Below are 21,747 nucleotides of genomic sequence, written 5' to 3'. Positions count from 1 at the left end.
AGTTATGGTAATACGAAAGACTAATCCAACCGAGCAATCGGGCTACCCAAACCTGTCTAAAATGCAAACCCAATCAGCCCAAGTCAGCTGATTTATTAATTTGCAAATCATCCCTTGAAGTCTCCTTGAAATCGCATTCAAACCCCTCCACTTATAATGCTTTTGTAAATTTGCCCCTAGCTAAATATAGCAAGTTGAAATCTTCAACAAATGCATGAGTGGTGGTCGGCCAAAGGGAGTGTGTGGCTGATAATTATTTTCTATTTTTAGAAGTCACTCCCACCTATAAATACCCCCTTTCACCTATTCATTCAACACACATCTCATCTCACACATCTTTCTCTCTTTCACTTACTTTCTCTCTTTTGTTTCCCATTTTTCCCTTCTACTTTCCTTTGTTGATTTCCCTGTTTGAAACAAGTACTTCAACCACCTTGGGTAGCAGCATTCAAGTGCTTATATAAGCCTCATTTTAACATAATGAGCAGAGAAGGATGAGTGGAGAAACTAGTCTGGCTTCGAAGAAACACTAAATTTGATTCTAGCTTCCTATCCTTTAACTTTCTTGTCGTTGTTATGAACATGTCTATGAATATTTGTTATGTTGTTATTCTAAATTTAATTAACATGGCTTAAATTTAATTCGTGTTAGGTTTATTTCATTTCGTCTACTTAAGTTATTAAAATCAGGTTTGTGTTGTTATAGGTCTTGGTAAATTGTTTGATTAAGTAAAACCATGATTATGATATACTTGCATTATAATTGTAAGGTAACTAATTAATTAATTAATTATTAATCATATGGAAATTGTAATTAATTGACACAATACTTAATCAGTGCATGTTTAATCTTCTAAGGTAGCTGACGGTTAAATTAGCGATGGTATTAAACGGTACATTAGTCTTACATAACTTGCAATATTATTGTGATTAAACTATTTCAACGTAGGAATATATTGTTACCTCACTTAATCTTTTACTTGCTTATTTAAATTGATTAATTGTTTGAATTGGCATAGTAATATGTTCAAGAGATTAGTTAATTTAGTAAGTCTATATGTGCTATAGTTAACAAATTACCAAGTTGACATGAATTTATTTATAACAACATGAACATTGTTTTAGTAATATTAAGTTAAGAAATGTAATTGATCTAACACAATTATGTCAATTGATTAAACTTATTTTTCATAAACCGTGCTTTGGAATTTTATCTTTTAATTTTCTTAATTTGATTTTCTTAGTTAAAATTTGGTTTTATTAAACCGTTTTCTCTCAAAATAAAATATTTCCTTCACCAAATTGTTTTTAATTGCATTTCATAAATATTTTCTTGCATAGTCCCTATGGGTACGATAACTTGACGTTTACTTGTCATTTTATTACTTGATGTGATTCTGTACACTTGCATATTTCCATCGTTCCACCTATTTTATGTTGATTGTTTTGATTGCTAAAGTCATTTGTTCATACATTTAGATAATTTGCATTTAGATTAAAATTGCATTAGGAATCAATCGTTTCATCTAGTAAATTTCACTTATTTTAAACATAAAAAATCGAATCATTGAGTTTTTATATCAAATTGTGAACTTATAATTTTGCAATTAATCGATTAACATACACAGTCCCGATGGAGACATTAAGTCATTTTTACTTACTTATTACTTGAACGGCTGTGCACACTTGCACAAATCCCATTACAGACATAAGAAGGTCAATGTATCCCCTAGAGCTATTAGTGAATATTATGGTGTCCCTTGCTATTATCTGCTATGGATCTTGATAAATTTGAAAATGTCAATATGGATGCTATATTATCATTTTTAGCCGAGGGAATGGGGGGGGAATGGAAACGATAAGGGTATAATAATTACCCCTATCTTTTAAATAGGCTACAATGTTTCCCATCACTAAGATGTGGATGCAGTTTATTTGTACTCGCATCTTACTACTGCTAAACACTAATACAATTAATGTTTTTCAAGTTGCTTTGTTATATTGTATTTTGTAACGTAAGCGAATTAGCCTCGAGAAGTGAGTCATCAAAAAGATCCAGAAATGTGTATTGGGCGTTAAGGTTGGAATATATTTTCCTCACTTGATTATTGATTTTTGTCGTCGAGTTGGAATGGTGATGGGGACTACGGAACAATTTCATCATCCAACCACTAGCATTATTGGAGATACCCTGATGCATCAATTCCAAGAGATTCATAGAAAATAAATACAGGAACGGAATAAGCTGCGAAATAGAAAATGGAGGTGCCTTCAGCCATGGCAAAAAAAACGCCAAAAAGAAAACCAACGATGAACCTACGCGGTGGGAACATAGGTTGGGTAGGGACGAGCACTACAACATACGACCCCTAGAGTCCATGAAGTCATTCATGGAAAGTTTCATGAGGAGTCAAGGGGCGCAAGGTATGGAATGGCCCGAATGGTTGAGAGATTCATCCAAGGGCAATGAAGGCGAGATAGAACAACAAGAGGAGGATGATAAGGAAATAGATTACAAGGCCATAGAGGATGACGACTTCGCATCCTATCAAGGAAACTTCGACAATGCCTTCGCATCCGCAAGGCAACAAAGAGAGGGACTCATCACACGTGAGCCAAGTAACCAACCTTGGATACAATTCTCAAGGTCCGTCGTGAGCGAAAAGGGTAAAGAAATTGTGTCACCAAGCGAAGGTGTCGAGGAAGACTCTAAGTAGTTAATGTCTTAGCATTTTATTTACTTTTTATGCAGCATGTAAACTATTAAACACTTTTTTTTATTTTGTTTTTCGATATTTTTATTTTGTGTGTGGTTGTTGTTTGTTTTTGTTTTTCTTTATTTATTTGTCTTATGTGTAGCAAGTACCCTGGAAAACTACACTACAATTAGAGCTTCAACGAAAAGGTGGACGCCAGAGCTAGTTTGATGCTTCATTCTAGGGAAGTCTGGTAACCTCCTATCTTTTGTTTTGAACACATTGGGGTCAATGTGTAGTCTGAGTGTGGGGAGGTGCACATAAGCTTTATATGTGTTTATTTTTTTCTTGTTTTTATGTTTATTCGTGTGTTTATTTTAGTTTTTATACATTTTTAAAAGAAATTCAAAAAATCCCAAAAATATTTTCTGTTTTTTCTTAATTTTCCAAAAATTTAAAAATATTTCTTGTTCTCATTTTTATTTTTTTAATGTATAGTGCATGGACTGTAATTAGGTAAGAATTTAGTAGTTGTACATATCAAATGAGTATATAGAATTGTCAAACTTTTAAATTTTGAATAATACTATATAATTTATTACTCTTAAGTGTAGATTAATTAGTTCACTTAGTTAATATGTATAATAGGCTAAAGGTAATAACCAAAATGAAAAAGGTATAAAATGTACCATAGGACGAATAAACTATATGGATCCTTGAAGATAAATAATTCGAATTACTAATTATCTGTTTAAATAGATGTATGCTTAATAGAATTGTTGCTAGGTGACTAATTCGGGAAAGACCTTAGGCATTGTTTGTGTAGCCTTGAGCCTAAAGGACCAACCTTAAATACTATATTATCCCTAGTTCTCGAATTTGAGCCTTACATTGCCCCTTCTTAATGAGCCTCTGTGTTTGAAACCTTGAGCCCAAGTTGAGTTTGAAACTCAGCCCTTCATAGTCCCTAAACTTTGTAATGCATTATCGAATAGACGTCAGGCCATGGACATCGAGGGTTAGGTTGGAACATTATGGAGGTTTCTTACAAAGTGTAGAGTGATTAATGAAGAGGGGTTGAATTAGCTTATAAGCGATTCTAGCTAAAAATTGTGCATAAAAAGAAAAGAAAAACATGAAAGAAAGAAAAGTGAGGATCAAAAGCATTATGAGAGAAAAGAACAAACAAATTATAAATATGCTCAAAACAAGAAAAAGAAACGAGCATAATATAATCAATCAAAACCTTACCCGTGTCAGACGCCAGGATAGGGTACGAGGCATTACTAGACTTTAACATAATCAATCATACAAAATCGAGACTTGAAATTTCGTCCAAATTAAAATTTTCTTTTTTTTATATTAGATTTATCAACTCAACATGGCATTATGAAACACGTACAACCCATACAATATTCGCCAACATTGACAGCTTTATAAAAAATGGACTATCAAATAATATGGGTTAAACCAGTTATGACACATAACAAAATGACCAAGTCCTTTATACATGCCATAATTTCAAAATAATGTTTTCAAAATACCAAAAGAAAGTTGATAGTGTAGATGGATCTCTAACGATCGCCAAATCCTGAGCTAGCTTGGTGATTCTATAAAACAAGGGAAAAGAGAGGAGAGTAAGCATATAGCCTAGTAAGTAAGCATGTAATTAATAAATAAGTTTCTAGCATGTTTCCATAAATAATATAATCATAATCACACATAAATTCACTATTTATTCAAGTTCTAGCAAGCTGTTTATTCGCATCATAGTCACTAAATTATTTTTCGCTGGAGCTACGGAACTCAAAAATAAGATCTGTAAATTTTTCCTAAAACTAGACTCATATATCTTTTTAACATAAAATTTTTAGGATTTTTGGTTTAGCCAATTAGTACAGTTTATTCTTTAAATTTCCCTTATTTCACTGCTCGATAGCTCTAACCCCTCTTCACTAAAAATTAATTATCTCTTTGTACAGAATTCAAATGATGTTCCCGTTTGTTTATATTGAAAATATACTGATTGAGAAATTTCATCATGTAAATTAAAAACCATAATTGTTTTTGTACAATTTTTAATGATTTTCAAATGTCTGAACAGGGGATTTCGAAATCATTCTGACCCTGTCTCACTAAAATTCGAATATCTCAAAATATTTAACTCTTTTGCTTACTTTGTTTCCTTTATGTGAAAATAGACTCATTCATATTTAATTTAATAATTCATCAAACCTCTAATTCAATTTACACCATTTTTGGTGATTTTTTCAAAATCACACAACTGTTTCTGTCGTAAACTATTTGTCGTTAAATTTACTCTTTCTTAATTTCATTACTTCATTTCATCGTACCAAAGGGTCGATTAAAGATCAAACACATTGTTCATCACATATATTTTCACTTAATTAGTTTTTGATAAACACTTCGAAATAATCTCAATTACACGGTGGATCAGCACACAACACCACCCTTATAGTCAATAGTACTCGGTGAAATCAGCACATAGCAACCACCTATATAACCATTGGTATCCGATGAAATCAGCACATAGCAACCACCTTTATTTTAATTAATATCAAGTGGAATCAACACATAGCATCCACCTATATTTCCAACGATATCCGACCCATTCCGAAGGTTCAACCATGAATTCTCACTTTTTTTTAACATTTTTCCAACTCTTCCATATTCAACCAAAATTCATAATTCACCTCAAGTAATTACCCATATTCAATCATATCTTATAAAAATGTTAAAACATAAGTAAAAACAAGGTATTAATCACATACAAACTTACGAAATATAGTAATTTTGCAGTTCAGTCCACAATCTTTTCTTTTCTCCGATCAAGGTCGATTCCACATCTTTCTTGATCTATAACAGTAAATTTAACTTATTTAATACTCACATTCATCAAAACATTCCTTGACTCGAACTTTGGAAAAATTATGATTTTGCCCCTAAACTTTTGCATATTTACACTTTTTCCCCAAAGCTCAGAAATTAAACTTCATCTCTTATTCTTATGGTTTATGACATGCTTAACATTTTTCCCTTCTATGGAAACATCAAATTCCCACTCTAACGCTTACTTATGAACATTAGGTATTTTTACCAATTATGTCGTTTTACTCGTTTTCACTAAAATCGCTTAGTAAAAGTTGTTTAACATAATTTGTAGATTCATATTCTATCATAAAACATCAAAATAAACACATTTCACCTATGGGTATTTTTCCAAATATAAACCTTAGGTTAAATTATTGCTAGAATAAGCTAAATCAAGTTATCGGGACTCTAAAAACGTAAAGAACATTAAAAACGGGGCTTGGAATCACTTACTATGGAGCTTGGAAGCTTGAAAACCCTAAGTATGGCTTCCCCCCTTGTGAAATTCGGCCAAAGCTTGAAGATGGACAAAAATTGGCTTTTAATTTTGTTTTTAATTCATTTTAATAACTAAATGACCAAAATGCCTTTAATGAAAAACTTTGGAAACATGCCTAACCATGTCCATTTTTGTCCACCAACTTAACCAATGGTCTAATTACCATATAAGGGCCTCCAATTTAAAATTTCATAACAATTGGACACCTCTAACATATAGAACTCAACTTTTTCACTTTTTACAATTTAGTCCTTTTTTCCTAAATTGAGTGCCCAAACGTCAAAATTTTTGAACGAAATTTTCATAAAATCATTCCATGAAATCGTAGACCACAAAAATATAATAAAATAAATTTTATCACATCGAATTTGTTGTCCCGAAACCACTATTTTGACTAGGCCCAAAATCAGGATGTTACACCCCAAACCTGATCCGATGAACCAGATCCGAATATTGGGTGTCATGCCCTAGTATGATAATAACTTGAATTTTTACTTAAATAAATTTATATTTATTACTATTACATAGTTATGAAAACTTCGAATGGAATTACCTATATAAAATGCATAATTTCTAGTAAGACGTATGATAGCTAAATTTTAGTGATACCTATGGTTAAATCTCAAATCTAACATAAGTACCTTAAGAACCTAATTTACAACCATGTATTTAAGTTTGAACACGCTGCATAACTTGCTATGTATGCATAATAGTCCTATCTTGCCACTCTTTTGGTGAAGTCTTGGCGTTGTCCCTCTAAGCACAGTTCCAATCTAGTTTTCCTGAAAACATAAGGCATAAAAGTAAGTTCATGAGAACCTAGTGACATAACCCATCAATCACCTGATTCGTACTTATACATTGTGTCTGGTAACTTAATTCTCCATCTCATTGTTCTTACTCTTCAACTCGTCTTTGGAAAAAATCTATCTGAGATGTCATTCTTTATACCATAAACATCGTGTCTTATTCGGATATCATACCTTGCCCTTTTCACCTTCGGTTCATTACTTACACTCCTCACTTGACCCTTTCAAATTTCCTTTACAATTCTTATTTTTGAAGTCCATACAGACAGAGTACTGACATTCTTGCGTCCATGTTCTAAGTTATCTTTCCTTTAACTAGTCATGAAGATCACATACACAAATAAAGCTTTCAGTCCTCGTCTTACCAGACATAGCCTTTACTAGGATTTTGTCTTTTAGATTTATTCAAATCATTCTTTGACTTTGCCACATATTCTAGTGAATACTTTCTTACCTTTTCTTATTTTCTCCTTGCCCAGTGATCTATTTGCCCAGAGCTATACCTTCTTATCATTCATAACCCCTAGTTCATCATTTCATCAGAACTCATAAAATGTTATACACAGTTAGTTAATATTCCTTCCAATTACACCATGTAAATTATTTCTTGGAAATATGCTTACATAAGCTAACATATGATTTTTCTATCTACAATCAATCCATTATCCACTTCAGACCAAAAATTGTTACCCTGTTTTACCGAAGTCCATTGAGATCTTGAGTCATAAAATTTATACTTGTTACATTTACGAATTCTTACTGGTCGTGCCATATACCTTTTGTTATAGAGCTCGCCATAAGAGACGTTCCTTACTATGCACCATTTAGAGTCTCCCTTTTTTTTTCATTTTAGGGGTGCACTCCTTCTAAGTTCTCCACCAAAAGTAGGGCCAATAGAGTGTGCCCCAGGGGTCACCCTCTTTTGAGGTCTCCATGGGAACTATTTCTATAAATTTCACTATACTTGTCATTCCTTAAAATTTTGCCTTACATGTAATTTCTTCAGAGTTCGCCATAGAGGTTTTTCTTTCATGCTTCGCCATAAGGGTCTTTCACTTCATGATACGCCACAAGGCTTTTCCTTCATGTTACGCTACAAAGGCTTTCCTTCATATTATGCCACAAAGGTTGTCCATTCAAGAATCACCACAGAAGTTTTTTTCCCATTATGCCACAAAGTCATTTCATTTAAGAACCACCATAGAGGCTTTTCTTTCTCATTATGCCATAAAGGCTTTCCATTTACTGGAGTGTTCATGATAGGGATTTCTCTAAACTCAAACGTTTTGAGGTTTGCCCCTTATCATCTTGGGTCATAGAGAGAATCTTTTTTTGGTAATATCTTTCCTTTAGTTCTTTCCATATGATGCCCTAACCCACTAGTTATGGTCTTACATGATATGGTGATGTCATAGCCTACCAGCTATAGTCTTACTCAGTATGGTGCCATGGACTTTTTCTTTTAGAGAATCATGTTTACAGTATCGATAAACCCCTTTAGATGACTCCGCGGAGACAAACATGGACTTATCCATGCTTTGATTCACATATAGAAGATATAACTCAAAACATGCTCTCAACACTTATACATTCCAATCGTTCACATACAAACATCCTTTGATTTCAAGATTCACATCATATACTTAGGTTATCATATCTCATGCCACTGATACATACACAATATATTAACATTCATTCTACAAAGAATCGTCACACCATGCTTCTCTAACTTTAGTTCCATAGTTTATTCACTTTTCACAGAGATTTTAAAATGCACCATCACACATATAAGAGTCGGCTTAGGGACTCACCTAACAGGAATGTATAGTAGCTTGAGCTCCAAATCCAAGATTCTCTCAAGAATTGCAGCAACCACTACCTCTTAAGATAAAAGAACACCATAAAAACCATTCAAATAACCTTTCCATCATCTTAAACACAAATAACTCATAAACAAAGTCTTACTTGCTTTTTCAGGCATTCATGCAAATCTACTTTTCAGAGCCATAAAAACTAACCTCAACACGGAGAAATCACTAGTAGAATCCAGAATTTCAAGTCCAGCTCAAAGAAGTGCTTCAATTTTCCTCCAATCCTAGATCTTAATATTTTTAAGGAAAGAGGGAAGAAGATAACTCCCCTTAACCAAAACCTAAGTATTCTTTTTAACTTAACCCAAGTCTTTATTGGAACTTCATAAATGTCACATCCATATTGAGTTGTCTTATAAAAAATCCACTACTATCAAGAAAACTACTAGATTATCTCCTTAGCTTTTAACTTTTCTAGTTCACGTTTAGTTAGTTCCTAACCAGCTTATCTTGTAACCTAACTGGCACGAGACAACAATTACAGGGTGCACTATACCACTGATGTAACTTATCCCCTCAAAATTGTTTTACTTGACCGCAAATCTTATTGCGCAAATTATAGTAACCTAACATGGAACCCTCATTTGCTTATTTTCATATTGGAGTCTGCCCTCTTTACATGCCACAATTGCATTTGGGCGAATACTATTTCACCAATCACACTTCTTTAAAACTATGCGCCAAATTTTATATTCACCAGAACTGGGGCATCATGGGCGTGCTCAAGGAATTCTTATACTTAGTTAGCTTCCAATACTATACACATTCAAAACTTACTCTACATGCCTTTCTTCCATAAACAGTATTCAAACACTAGGGCCTCGTCGGGCGAGATGTTACATGAGCGCTTCTACATGTTATTATAGTGTGTTTGGTTGGTTGGTCCTGTGCATCCGACCTTTATGTCTCTAAGCTTACTAAAGGTGTAATGAACTAAAATTTGATTAATGAGAATGGCCATGAAAAAAAAGTGTTGAGTACCTGTAATAGTACGTATTAAAAAGGTATTTTTATATGAATTGTAAAGAACTGACTGTAATAATATTCCACTAAGTATATGGTGTAATAATATATCTTAATAAAATGTGGTCAAAGTGAAAACCTTAAAATTTTATTAAGATATGTGAATTTTGGATTTTAAATTTAATGTTGAGTAAGTCGTTAATGCATGAATTTTACTTAGATATCTAAATTTTGATTTAATATGTTAGTGCATGTGTTTATGTGTTTTAGATTTGATTTGATATGCCAAATGTGTGTGAATAGTTTTGTGTATGTTAGAGCATTTTTGGTACTAATTTGGGACTTGGTAAAGTGGATTCTATCAAATTTTTTCAGATTTCTAGGTTTTGGGATGAGGTATCAGAATCTCATGCCTAGGTATCAACACTTCTCAAGAGGTATTGGCAGCGACAGAGCTAGGATATTAATCTTGGGGAGCCAAGGTAAAATTAGAAGTGCTATGTTACAGTCGATTTAAACATATAATTAATCGATTCAAAAGAAGTAGTATTCTTACATGACAATTGATTTAAACATATAAAAAATATATTCAAAAGAAGTAGTATTCCAACAATTAAAACAAAATAACTATCATTTGACTCGATTAACCATTTTTTATTTTGTTTTCATAGGAATGCTCACTACTTCACAAGCTATCATTTGACATAATTTTAAATAAAGTAACCAAGGTTTTCTTCCTCCCATTCACTTTGGCTGAAACTTACTATAACATTATCTAACTATTTTTGTTCATTTTTACAATTTTAACAAGTTAGAAACCATCTCCTAATCATTTTCCATCCAAAAACATACACATTTAATTTAATTTTATAAGCTTCCAAGTTCTATCAATATCCTTTAATGGCAACTTTTCATATATTTGATAAAACAAAAAGATATAGGTACATATATGTAAAACAAGTTTCAAATATTCAACATCTATGAAAAGTTTGAAAAAAAACATGCCTTATACTTCAAATTTGGAGGAAAAATGATAAAAGATATTTTTTCTTCTTTTCTTACTAAGCACCAATATGAAGAAGAAATATGATAAAAGTCTCTTCATCTTTTCTTTCTTTTTATATATATTATTATATTACTCATAAAATATTATTATTTTAAGGAAACTATTAAATAAACATTAATTTATTATTTAATAAAAATATCATTCAAAAGTCATCATGGATAATTTAGCTTCTTCAAGAAGATTTTCTCTTTGTTTTTATCAAGAATAATTTTTTTAAAATTATTTTTAATCCTATAAAAATATTGGAAGGGCCTACTTATATTTTTAGGAGGGCTATAATAAATATAAAAAGGGAAAAATTACAAAAATCTTAAACCTTGCCTTTTGAGCTCATGTGCGACGCCAATGACTATGCTATGGGAGCAGTGTTGAGGCAAAGGAGAAACAAGGTACTACATGTAATATATTATGCTAGTAGGACGTTGACAGAGGCTCAAATTAATTATACCATTAAGGAGAAGGAATTACTAGCAGTGGTCTTTGCATTCAACAAATTTCGTTCTTATTTAGTAGGAACAATGGTCACAGTCTACAGAGATCACTCGGCCATCAAGTACTTGGTACGGAAGAAAGATGCCAAGCTAAGATTCATTAGGTGGATACTTTTGTTACAAGATTTTGATTTGGAAATTAGAGATCGAAAGAGAACCGAAAATCAAGTGGCTGACCATTTGTCAAGAATAAAATCGAGAAATGAAGATGAAAGCAAGAAAATTATTAAGGAAGAATTCCCAGATGAATAGTTGCTCATTACCAAGGCATTACCTTGGTATGCCGACATAGTAAACTTCTTAGTATGTGGTGTAATACAACTCGACTTCAATTATCATAAAAGACGAAAATATCTTCACGATGCCAAATAGTACTATTGGGATGAACCATTCCTATTCAAGCATTATACAAATCAAAAAATTCAGAAGTGCATCCCCAACGATGAGATGCATAGTATCTTACAACATTGACATTCAGCCCCATATGGAGGACATTTTTGAGGAATGAAAATAGCTTCCAAGGTACTCTAGTCAGGATTCTATTGGCCAAGTTTATTTAAAGATGCTCATGAATTTTATAAGTTGTGTGACCATTGTTAGAGAACAGGAAATGTGTCTAGGAGATAGGAAATGTCGTTGCAAAGTATATTAGAGATTGAAATGTTTGATGTATGGGGAATAGAATTTATGGGCCCGTTTCCACCATTTGTGGGCAAGCTATACATACTTTCAGCAGTAGACTATGTTTCTAAGTGGGTAGAACAATAGCCTTAGCCTCTCATGATGCTAAGTCGGTATTGAAATTTTTACATAAGAACATTTTCACACGATTTGGTAAACTGAGAGCCATTATGAGTGACAAGGGATCCTATTTTGACTGCAAAATAATGGCCAATGCCTTACGTAGTTATGGGGTGAAACATAGAATTGCCACAGAATATCACCCTCAGACGAATGGCCAAGCTGAAATCTCTAGTAGAAAAATTAAAAAAATTCTGGAAAAAGTGGTGAGTCCATCTCAAAAGGACTGGTCTACTAGATTGGATGAAGCTCTATTGGCATACCGAACTGCGTTTAAAACACCATTAGGGATGTCACCTTTTAAACTTGTTTACGGTAAGCCTTGTCATTTACCTGTTAAACTTGAGCATAAAGCGGTTTGGGCAATTAAGAAGCTGAGCATGGATTGGGCTGTTGTTGGTGGCAAGAGATTGCTATAATTGAATGAGACGGAAGAGTTTCAAACACAAGCATATGAGAATGCTTGTTTGTATAAGGAAAAGACAAAGCGATGGCATGATGCCAAAATTTTGCTTAGGCAATTTAAACCTAGACAATAGGTATTATTGTTCAATTTTAGGCTCAAATTATTTCTTGGTAAGTTAAAATCTAGATGGTCAGGTCCTTATGAAGTAATTCAATTGTATTCGCATGGTTTTGTTGTTGTTAAAGACCTAAGAACAAAGGCTACATTCAAGGGTAATGGACAACACTTGAAGCATTACTGTGGTGCTCCTACAGAGCGTGACAAGCAAAGCGTTAGCTTTCATGATGTTTGAATTTTTTGTTTTCATTAATAAGTACTTTTTGCGTTTCATTTCCCATTTTAATTTTCATTCTATTTATTTTTAATACAATTTCATTTCTGTGTTATTATTATTATTATGAACAGGAGTAGAATACAAGAAGCAGGATTTGTTAGTGTGTACTGAGCAGCAGTTCGTCACAAAATTACAAAAAAACGTTATGCCGTGAAAAACTGAATGATGAGGTGAGAATAAAAGAGTTAACCGGTTAGAAAATTCCAAAGGAAAGATTTTTAGGTAGTTGTATAAAGTGAATATTGGGAAACCCAAAGTATGAAGCCCACAATATAGGGCTCGATTATTTCATTTTTCCCCTCCAAAATTCTTTTCCATTTTTAACTTTTCCTCTATGTCATAACCCTTCTTCCTCACGTTTCCTATTCCCTAAAAATTCTCATCATTATCCCTTTTTTTTCTTCAAACTATTCACGTTTCCCACTTCTCACAAAGTTCACATTTTTATGGTTTTCTCATATTCAACCTCTCTACTATTTTTTGTTTCTCCATTATTCTTTTTTGTTTCCCTGACTTTCTCTTCATGACTCGTGTAAATAGTATTTCTAAAATAGTAGAATTTTCGCGTGCTGGCTCCCCACAACTGAAGATATTCTTTAAGGCTGCTACAGCCATAAGAGGTACAATGAATTAATATCCTCGATTGTAGAAAAGCACAACTGGAGCAGATTTTGTCTACACCCAGGGGATGTTGTGGGTAAAGTGGTAAGAGAGTTTTACGCTCATGTAAATACCCCAGATTCTCCATTTATGTGAGGGGTAAATTTGTGCCATTCGACAAAGACCATATTAATACCCAGTTCAGCATCGAGAAGGTTAGAAATGAGCATTCTGAATTTGACGAGAATATTACATTGGAGGGGTTGGCAAAAGTATTGGAAGATTTATGCGTTGAAGGAGCGCAGTGGATAATTTCAAGCCAGGAGTGTTACACGGTTGAAAGAGCTGTATTAAAACCAATTGAGAAGGTACGGTACCACTTTTTAAAGAGTCTTCTTATGCCATCTATGCATAACACGAATATTTCAAAAGAAAGAAAGTTGTTGTTGCATTCTATTTTACAAGGAAGACAAATAAATATAGGGAAGATTATCTTCTAAGAGGTCCATAGGTGTGCTGATAAGAATGCCAAGAGTGTGAATTTTCCTTCTCTTATTTCTACCCTATGTAAGACAGCAAATGTGCCTTTAGTTGACGCTAAGGATGTTACCCCAAATAAGGGTGGGATAACGTAAGTAACTTTTGCCAAGCTACGAGGAACTGAGTTTGCCTTCCTAGCACATTCAAGCTTCCCCTACCACACATGTTCCCAAAACAACATCTCCGACCTCTCATGAACAAAAAATCTTGACTTCCCTAAAGTAGTTAGAGCAAAGGTTTTCTTTGTTTGAGGTGTAAAAATACTAAATGATGGAAGAGTTGGAACAAAGCAACAAACGCCAGGCTCAATATTGGTCGTATGTGAAAGATAGGGATTTGGCATTAAGAAGATTCATCTAGAAATTTTTTTTGAGACCCATGCCAGAATTTCCTGCTTTCCCAGCTACTTTGCTCTCGTCTAATGAGTGCGGAGAAGAGCCAGTTCCATCTGCTGCTAGAACTGACTCTGTGACTGAAGGTGCCGCTATAGATAAAGGAAAAGTTGTTGGAGAGGAGCTAGAAAAGTGAACCTCTGCCGAACTAGAGAAGGATGTAGAAGAAGGAAATGAAGAAACAAATGTCCCAGCCACTGTCATTGAAAAAGGTAAAACTACTGTATCGACATCTTCACCCACCTCCATGATTGTATAGGATCAAACAATCGATCAATTGATCGATGAACTAACGGAGACCGACAAAGAAGGTGAGGAAGTTGACCTACGAAAAAGGGCGACGTGATACAAAGTTAGTGCTCGCAAGTACAAAAAAAGAATTGAATGAAGCGTCAAAGTTCAAGTCCAAGAAAGTTAAGTTTTTGTTTTTATTTTTGTAACAACCGCTACCCGTTTTCGTTGTTGGATTAAGGTTATGGAGTATTACTAAAGAATCACAAACATTTTTACATTATACCATTTAATATTTTAATCACATCATAAACCATTCATATGCATGCATATTGTCCCTAAATCGAGCCCTCGCGGCTTAAAAATAACCTAGAAACAATTTGGGACCAACTTGATATAATTTGGAAAGTTAAGGAAAAAGATGCAAAATTTGTATAACAGGGGTCACATGGCCGTTTGCCTCACATGACTGAGACACACGCTCGTGTCTCAGGATGTGTAACAATTGAACTAGGGACACAAGATCGTGTCCCAACCCGTGTCCTCACCCATGTAACTCTTTGAGTAGGGCCACATGCTCGTGTCACACGCCCGTGTGCCAGGCCATGTGTTAGGCTGTGTAACTCACTGACTTGTACCATAAAAGAATCATCATATGACACATGGCCATGTCACTAGGCTGTGTGTCTCACACGGTTTAGTCACACGCCCGTGTGTCAGTCCGTGTGGATCCAAATGAACCTTAAGTGACAAGTTTACCATTTCAAGTTTACTTGAACCCTAAGTAATCCATTTACCAACCAAAAGACCTACTTAAAATGACATTAAACAAGCTTAAAACATGCTAAATCAATCATTCTAAGTGTCTAACCAATGTACCCTCATTGGTACTACAAGTATATTCAATTTCACAACAAATGAACTATCACCCTAAGCATGTTAATTCGTATAATTTAACGTTCATCCAATATGCCTATCATAGGTACGCCAATCACAACATTTCATTAACTCCTACCAGAAACTTATATCTACAACATCTTTCTTAGTTCGCATATATCATATTAGGTTAAACACTTGTATATAAGATCATACTTTAAAGTTTTACATATTAAAACAATGGAAATGAGAAATAAGCCTATTACATGCCATATAATCCAAAATGAACGTTCCAAAAACTACCGAAAATAGGTGGATAGTATGATTTGAGTTTCGATTCGACCATCCAACCTTCAAAGTATCTACAAGAACAGAAAATAACACAAGTAAGCTCATTGAAGCTTAGTAAGTTCGACTTACTAAAACGATAAATCTTACCGACGTAAATACAACAAATCGTTCAATAATAATACAACTATATGTGTTCCCTGTCATCCAAAAACCCAATCAGGTGAATTGCATAGTTCAATTCAAAGTTCAAATACATGTCATTACCATCAAAATCACCAAACAAGTTAAAACACCGAGGTTTACAATTTGATGAACGACTTACGGATATGAGTACATAGATAATCCAACCGAAACACGCCAATCTCTCATAAGAGCTAATACAACCAATAACACTCTAGATGCTCATAAGAGCTAATCCACCCAATAACACACCAAATGCTCATAAGAGTTAATCCACCCGATAACACGCCAGATGCTCATAAAAGCTAGTCCAACCGAAAACATGCCAAAATAGGGAGTTCGCAACAAATACTGAACCTTGGCCTACTCGATAAAAATTTATATTTCACACCCCATCAATCTCCCCTCCAATCCCCCACATAACACGCCGTCAATTGATCGTACTCTATCCTGCATTCATCCGATTTAAGTATTGAAATTCTTCAATATTTTTCAAACAACTTAACATTAATAGCAAAATAATTATATATTATATCATATTATATCATCAAGAATTTCATATAGATATAAAATTATAATCCGTACGAGCTTACCTGGATTGAATTGTAGTAGTTGTAGAAGTTTAGGGACAAATCTATAATTTTTCCTTTTCCACGAATATTAATAGGGTCTTGATCTAAAATATAAAATTTATCAATTATCAGCTTACATTCCACCCTCTAGTCCACTTTACATTTTATACCCTTTTATTTTCAAAATTACACAATTACCCCTAACTTTTACAACTTTTGCAATTTAGTCTTTTAACCAGAAAATCATCAAATTAACCATTTTTCTCAAGTCAACATTTTAGCTAAATATACTAGGCCCTTAAACAGTCCCTACTAAACATCAAATTCACTATCAAACCCTAAAATTTTGACATTTTCACAATTTAACCTCGAAATCAAAATTTAACAAAAATCATTTCACAAAATCACCAAATAACACAATCAAAGCTTCAAATACATAGTTATCATAAAAAATTCAAGATTCATCAATGGCAACTTCTAAAATTTTTAAAAGATTAAAAAACGAAGGTACGGGCTAGCTAGACCTAGTTGCAGCGATATCAAAAACATAAAAATTACAAGAAACGAGTATAGAAATCACTCACATGCAAAGCAATAAGTTTGGCTGATTCTCCAAGCTAGGTTTTTAGTGTTTTCGACTATGGAAGAAACAAAAAATGAAGAATAAAGACTTAATTTCTCACTTAATTTTGTTTTGATTTTGTTTTAATTACAAAATTACCATTATACTTAATCTTTATTCAATTGTTTTCTTTAAATTAAACATCATTACTGTCCACTATCTAAAATAAGGACTAATTTCCCTGTTGGTCCTTCCACCTTTATTAATTAGGCCATTAAATCATCCTAGTGCATTAATTAATAAGTTTTTCACCTTTTACAATTTAGTCCTTTTTCTTAAATTAACTATCTAAACGTTAAAATTTCTTAACCAAATTTTAATATGACTCTAGTAACTCCATAAATATTCTAAAAGTAATATCTACAAGTCGACACGACATAAATTTTTGGTCCCAAAACCACTTTTCCGTCACCACTAAAAAATGAGTTGTTACAATTTTTCTCTCATGCATTGCATATTTTTTTCTTGTTTATCGTTTGTATGAATATTCATACTTGTTATATACTGTTCATGATTTTACATACATTGAGGTCAATGCATCCCATAGGTTTGGGGGTGTATTGTGCATCTAGGTTGCATTTTGTATTTAGTATGTTCATTTTTGGATGTAGGATATTTTGTCATGGCATAATAACTATTGAAATACTGCTTTGTCTATAAGAAGTACAGTTTTTCTTTATAATGTACGATGATGAGCTTAATTTTTTTCGATATATCTAGAACTGGTAACAATGGATTGGGTGAAGTTAGCTTAGGCTAAGTGCTTGGAAATTAATTTCTAAAAATGGGATGTCATATACTCTATTTTTTGGTTTTTCAAAATATAGTAAGTATCTTTTTATGCCCTTAGGGATTTTTGAAACCAAACATTAGCTAAATTGCTACGGTATTTTGCTTAAATAAGTATGCACTCCAATGCTTAGAGTTGCTAAATAGGTTAGCATTACTTTGTTTGCTCCATCATGCTGTTGATTAGAAAATAGGGGTTGCGTAAGAGTGTGTGATATAATTTTGGGGGCATTTCACTGTAGAAAAGGACTGAGTAGCTAAGGAGGTAGTTGTATGCTCCATCCAACTTTTTAGTTAAAGGCCTTAGCTTCATGAGTAACTTTTGGTTTAAATTGCGACATGATAAGGTACTCGGCAATTCGGTGTAAGCTCTATTGCGATTGTCAAGTGGAAAACATTTTTGTGACATGACTAAATCCCCTAATATGGTTTCCATTAAAAAATAAAGAAAAAAAAGAAAAAAAGAAAGGAAAAAAGAGAATAAATATATGAAAATGTGAATAATATATTTTGATATGGGCTTAAAGCAAGTGACTTCTGTTTAGGTAACGGTTAAACTAAGTGAATAAATAGATATTTGCTATAGGACGAAAGAAAGAATGCATGAGTTCTTGGGAAATTTTGTTTTTAGGGAGAAATTTTTGCACTGCCTTTGCTGAACAAATCTTTGACATTCAAATCAGTTTTAGGAAAAGAGAATATTGTTGAGAATAAATGTATAAATTGTTTTTCGAATAGTTAGGTAGTAGAACATTTTTTCCAAGGGAAAATGGGTGTATTCATGCATTCAGGTGTATTTTACTTGAGGACAAGCAATAACTCAGGTTTGGGGGTGTGATAACTCTTGAAAAGATTTATATTTCATGCCTTTAGACCTAGCTAATTACTTGTACTTAAGTACATTTATTGCATTTTAAGATGTTTTAGTTAGCATTTTTAATATTGCATTAATACTTGGACTGTGGTAAAGTTTTTTGTATGTTGGCGTGGTAGGAACATGTTTTAGAACGAGGAAATAAAGGAGTGAAGTTTTGTCAGGGCAAAAGTGCAGACAGTTTGCTAGTATGGATGTCGTGGCAATGCCAAAAAGACCAAGTCAAAATTTTTCGCGCAACAGTCCCAGTTCAAATTCAAACTTGTACCAGATAAATCCCCCTAAAAAAAAGGAGAAGATAGTCACAAGCTGTTAGTCGACCCTAGCCTAATCTATTTATAAAAGCCAATGAAGGCGATCTCACAACTGGTGGAAAAAAAAACTAGGGGAGATCCTTAGGCGTGAATAAGGGTTTGGCTGCGCAAAGGAAAGAAAGTCGAAGGTAGTCCTTCTTAGCCATCACGGGACACTGTGCTATCGAAGTGTAGGCTAGGAAAGCAAAAGCTGTTTCTCGAAGTTCTTCCATTATTTCCATTAATGTTCCTTTGAAATATTGAATTGAAGTAGTTGAACACAATGTCGGATAATATTTTGGTTTGGAATTTTATTTCCCAGCTCATGAGCTAAATCTAATAGGGTTGGGATTACTTTTGATGAAACTTTAAACTATTTTTATGGATGCAATATATATCCAATTTACTTTACTGTTTCATGTCATTGTTCTTATTTCTTAATTAAAATGCAAAATGATCTCTAGACATAGAACACTATTCGCACACTTATAAACTGATTCTAATTCTGAAAGGATTGGGTTGGTTGGATTAAAATTTAATGAAATGAGCAAGTATTCAATAGACACTTGTAGTCAACCCTAGACATGGAGTCACGATCATACAGAAGGAACCAATACAAGATATCTAAAAAGCCTTTAAACACGGGCAAGGTAACTTGAGGTTTTGCTTTCATGAGAGGCAGGCCATTTTAGAACTCTTTTGTACAATAAAGTAGATACAAATTTTCCAAGGCATTATTGATAGTAAGGGTCGATTCTGGGTAATCCCGACCTTCTAAATCAACATCACTCTATCCTTATTCTCTGTCGTAGTAAGTTTTCCACAACATATATAGTTGTTTATTTCTTTGTTTACCTTCTATTCGGATAAACACTCTCGTTATTACCGTTACATTTTTGCTCTCACTTTTGCTATAGCATTTCCAATTCATCAATTTCATCTATCACATACATCATCATTCCTTTGAATTAACACTGCATACTTACCTTAGTTTACCATAGCATCTTATTCATCAATCTTGCCATAACATTAACCATATTACAATAACTTGACCAATTTTGTGCCTTAATCTGATCCTCTTGGGAATGATACTCACTCATTACTTTATTCCTTGAACTGACGTGTACACTTGGACAAATTGCATATCATTTCACATGCGACAATATGTTATAGTAGTAATATATGAAACATTTAAACTTAAGGAAAAAGCACAGTTTGGGGAATACAATTTTAGTTACAAAATATTATTCTTCAAATTTGAAGCCTTGACACCACCCACATTTATCATGCATAATACAAAATTACTAGAAGTCTCACATTGAATGTATCCTCTGGCATAGTCCTTGAATGTTCCTTTATTTCTTCGGTGGTCGTAAAAAATGAGGATAAATGGAGTAAGTTCATAGAACTTAGTGAGTTCTGGAGCAAACATTAGGATATCTATACGTCACACAGACATAAGCACTCTTCCCAACTCAGTGGAACATACAGTTCGCCCATTGGCGAATACACCACACAAACTAACTTTATGTAGCTCGTCTATTGGTAAATACCAAACTTACATAGACTTTAATATCATATGACTCATTTTGGCGCATACACTATGCCCATGCATTCTTGTAGACAACCTTCTTTGTGCTAGCCAAAAACCCTAGTCTGTGTTCAGAGATTGTATCGTTTGTTCATTTATTTTTCCTCTGTTAAAATTTTCCAATCTTGTTTCCATTACACTTGCCTTACTAGACACTATATAACATCATTCATGGATTGCAACCTACCAATTTATTACTCTTTGTAATGAAAGTAATGCCATGAATTCACTTCTTTTGTTTTGACCATATGGTTCCTTTTTCAAAGTAGAGTGGGTAATGACTCAACACGAAGTAAAATCTTATCTTTTCTTACAAAAACATGTAAAGCCAGACTTTTCACCAGATAGACAAACTTACCTTGAACCATACATGTATAACACACACATGGGGTATGAAAGAACTCACCAAAACATGCAGTAGAGACTAAACAACAGGTCCCTTACCCTTGTGTCGAGACCTTTCAAGAACACTTAATCAGGAAACCTAAAATCTAGAAGTTTCCTTCCCTAAATATTTAGTCTATTCCTAAAGCATGAAACCCTAAGCTCCCGTAAATAATCACGAAAATAACTAGAGTTTAATCGTTATTTACTAGGTTTCACAAAAGTGAAGTTAACTTATTACAAAGAACTCTAATTCTTCAAATAGGTTTTGGCTCTAACACTTTCCCAAAAAACGTAGTGAGAATTTTGAAAGGAAATATGAATTGTCAAAGAAAGTATATAACTTGTTTAGGAAGTTAAGGTTGGCTTTATGCAGGTGCACACGGAAGGAAAACTTAGTGGACAAGCTTATTTCCTTCTACTAACTTTACTTCAGTAGTAATGACTAATAGTTTTCTCTCATCTTAAATGCATGCCCTTTCATTTTTAGAAACTTTTTCCAATCCTGATTAGTCATCATTCGCTCAACTAAATAATTTAATCAGAGAATAATATAACAACATATTTATCATTCCTATCAGACTAGGGGTTTAACATTAGGACTTATTATTTTCATCTATCCAC

General features: G+C 33.4%; 1 protein-coding gene across 1 annotated transcript; it reads left to right on the top strand.

Annotated features, from left to right (window-relative positions):
- The first annotated feature begins 12,174 nt into the window (after positions 1 to 12,174).
- LOC107950040 (uncharacterized) lies at positions 12,175 to 12,507 on the top strand. The gene has a single exon (XM_016884787.1). The coding sequence runs from the start codon at positions 12,175 to 12,177 to the stop codon at positions 12,505 to 12,507; it is 333 nt and encodes a 110-aa protein (XP_016740276.1).
- Positions 12,508 to 21,747: the final 9,240 nt, after the last annotated feature.

The sequence above is a fragment of the Gossypium hirsutum genome, chromosome D03 (assembly GCF_007990345.1).
Source record: "Gossypium hirsutum isolate 1008001.06 chromosome D03, Gossypium_hirsutum_v2.1, whole genome shotgun sequence".
Taxonomy (NCBI): Eukaryota; Viridiplantae; Streptophyta; class Magnoliopsida; order Malvales; family Malvaceae; genus Gossypium; species Gossypium hirsutum.
This window is presented reverse-complemented; position numbering and strand designations above follow the sequence as displayed.

Coding starts and splice junctions, on each gene's coding strand:
- LOC107950040 (XM_016884787.1), top strand. CDS start 12,175: ATGGCCAATGCCTTACGTAGTTATGGGGTGAAACATAGAATTGCCACA.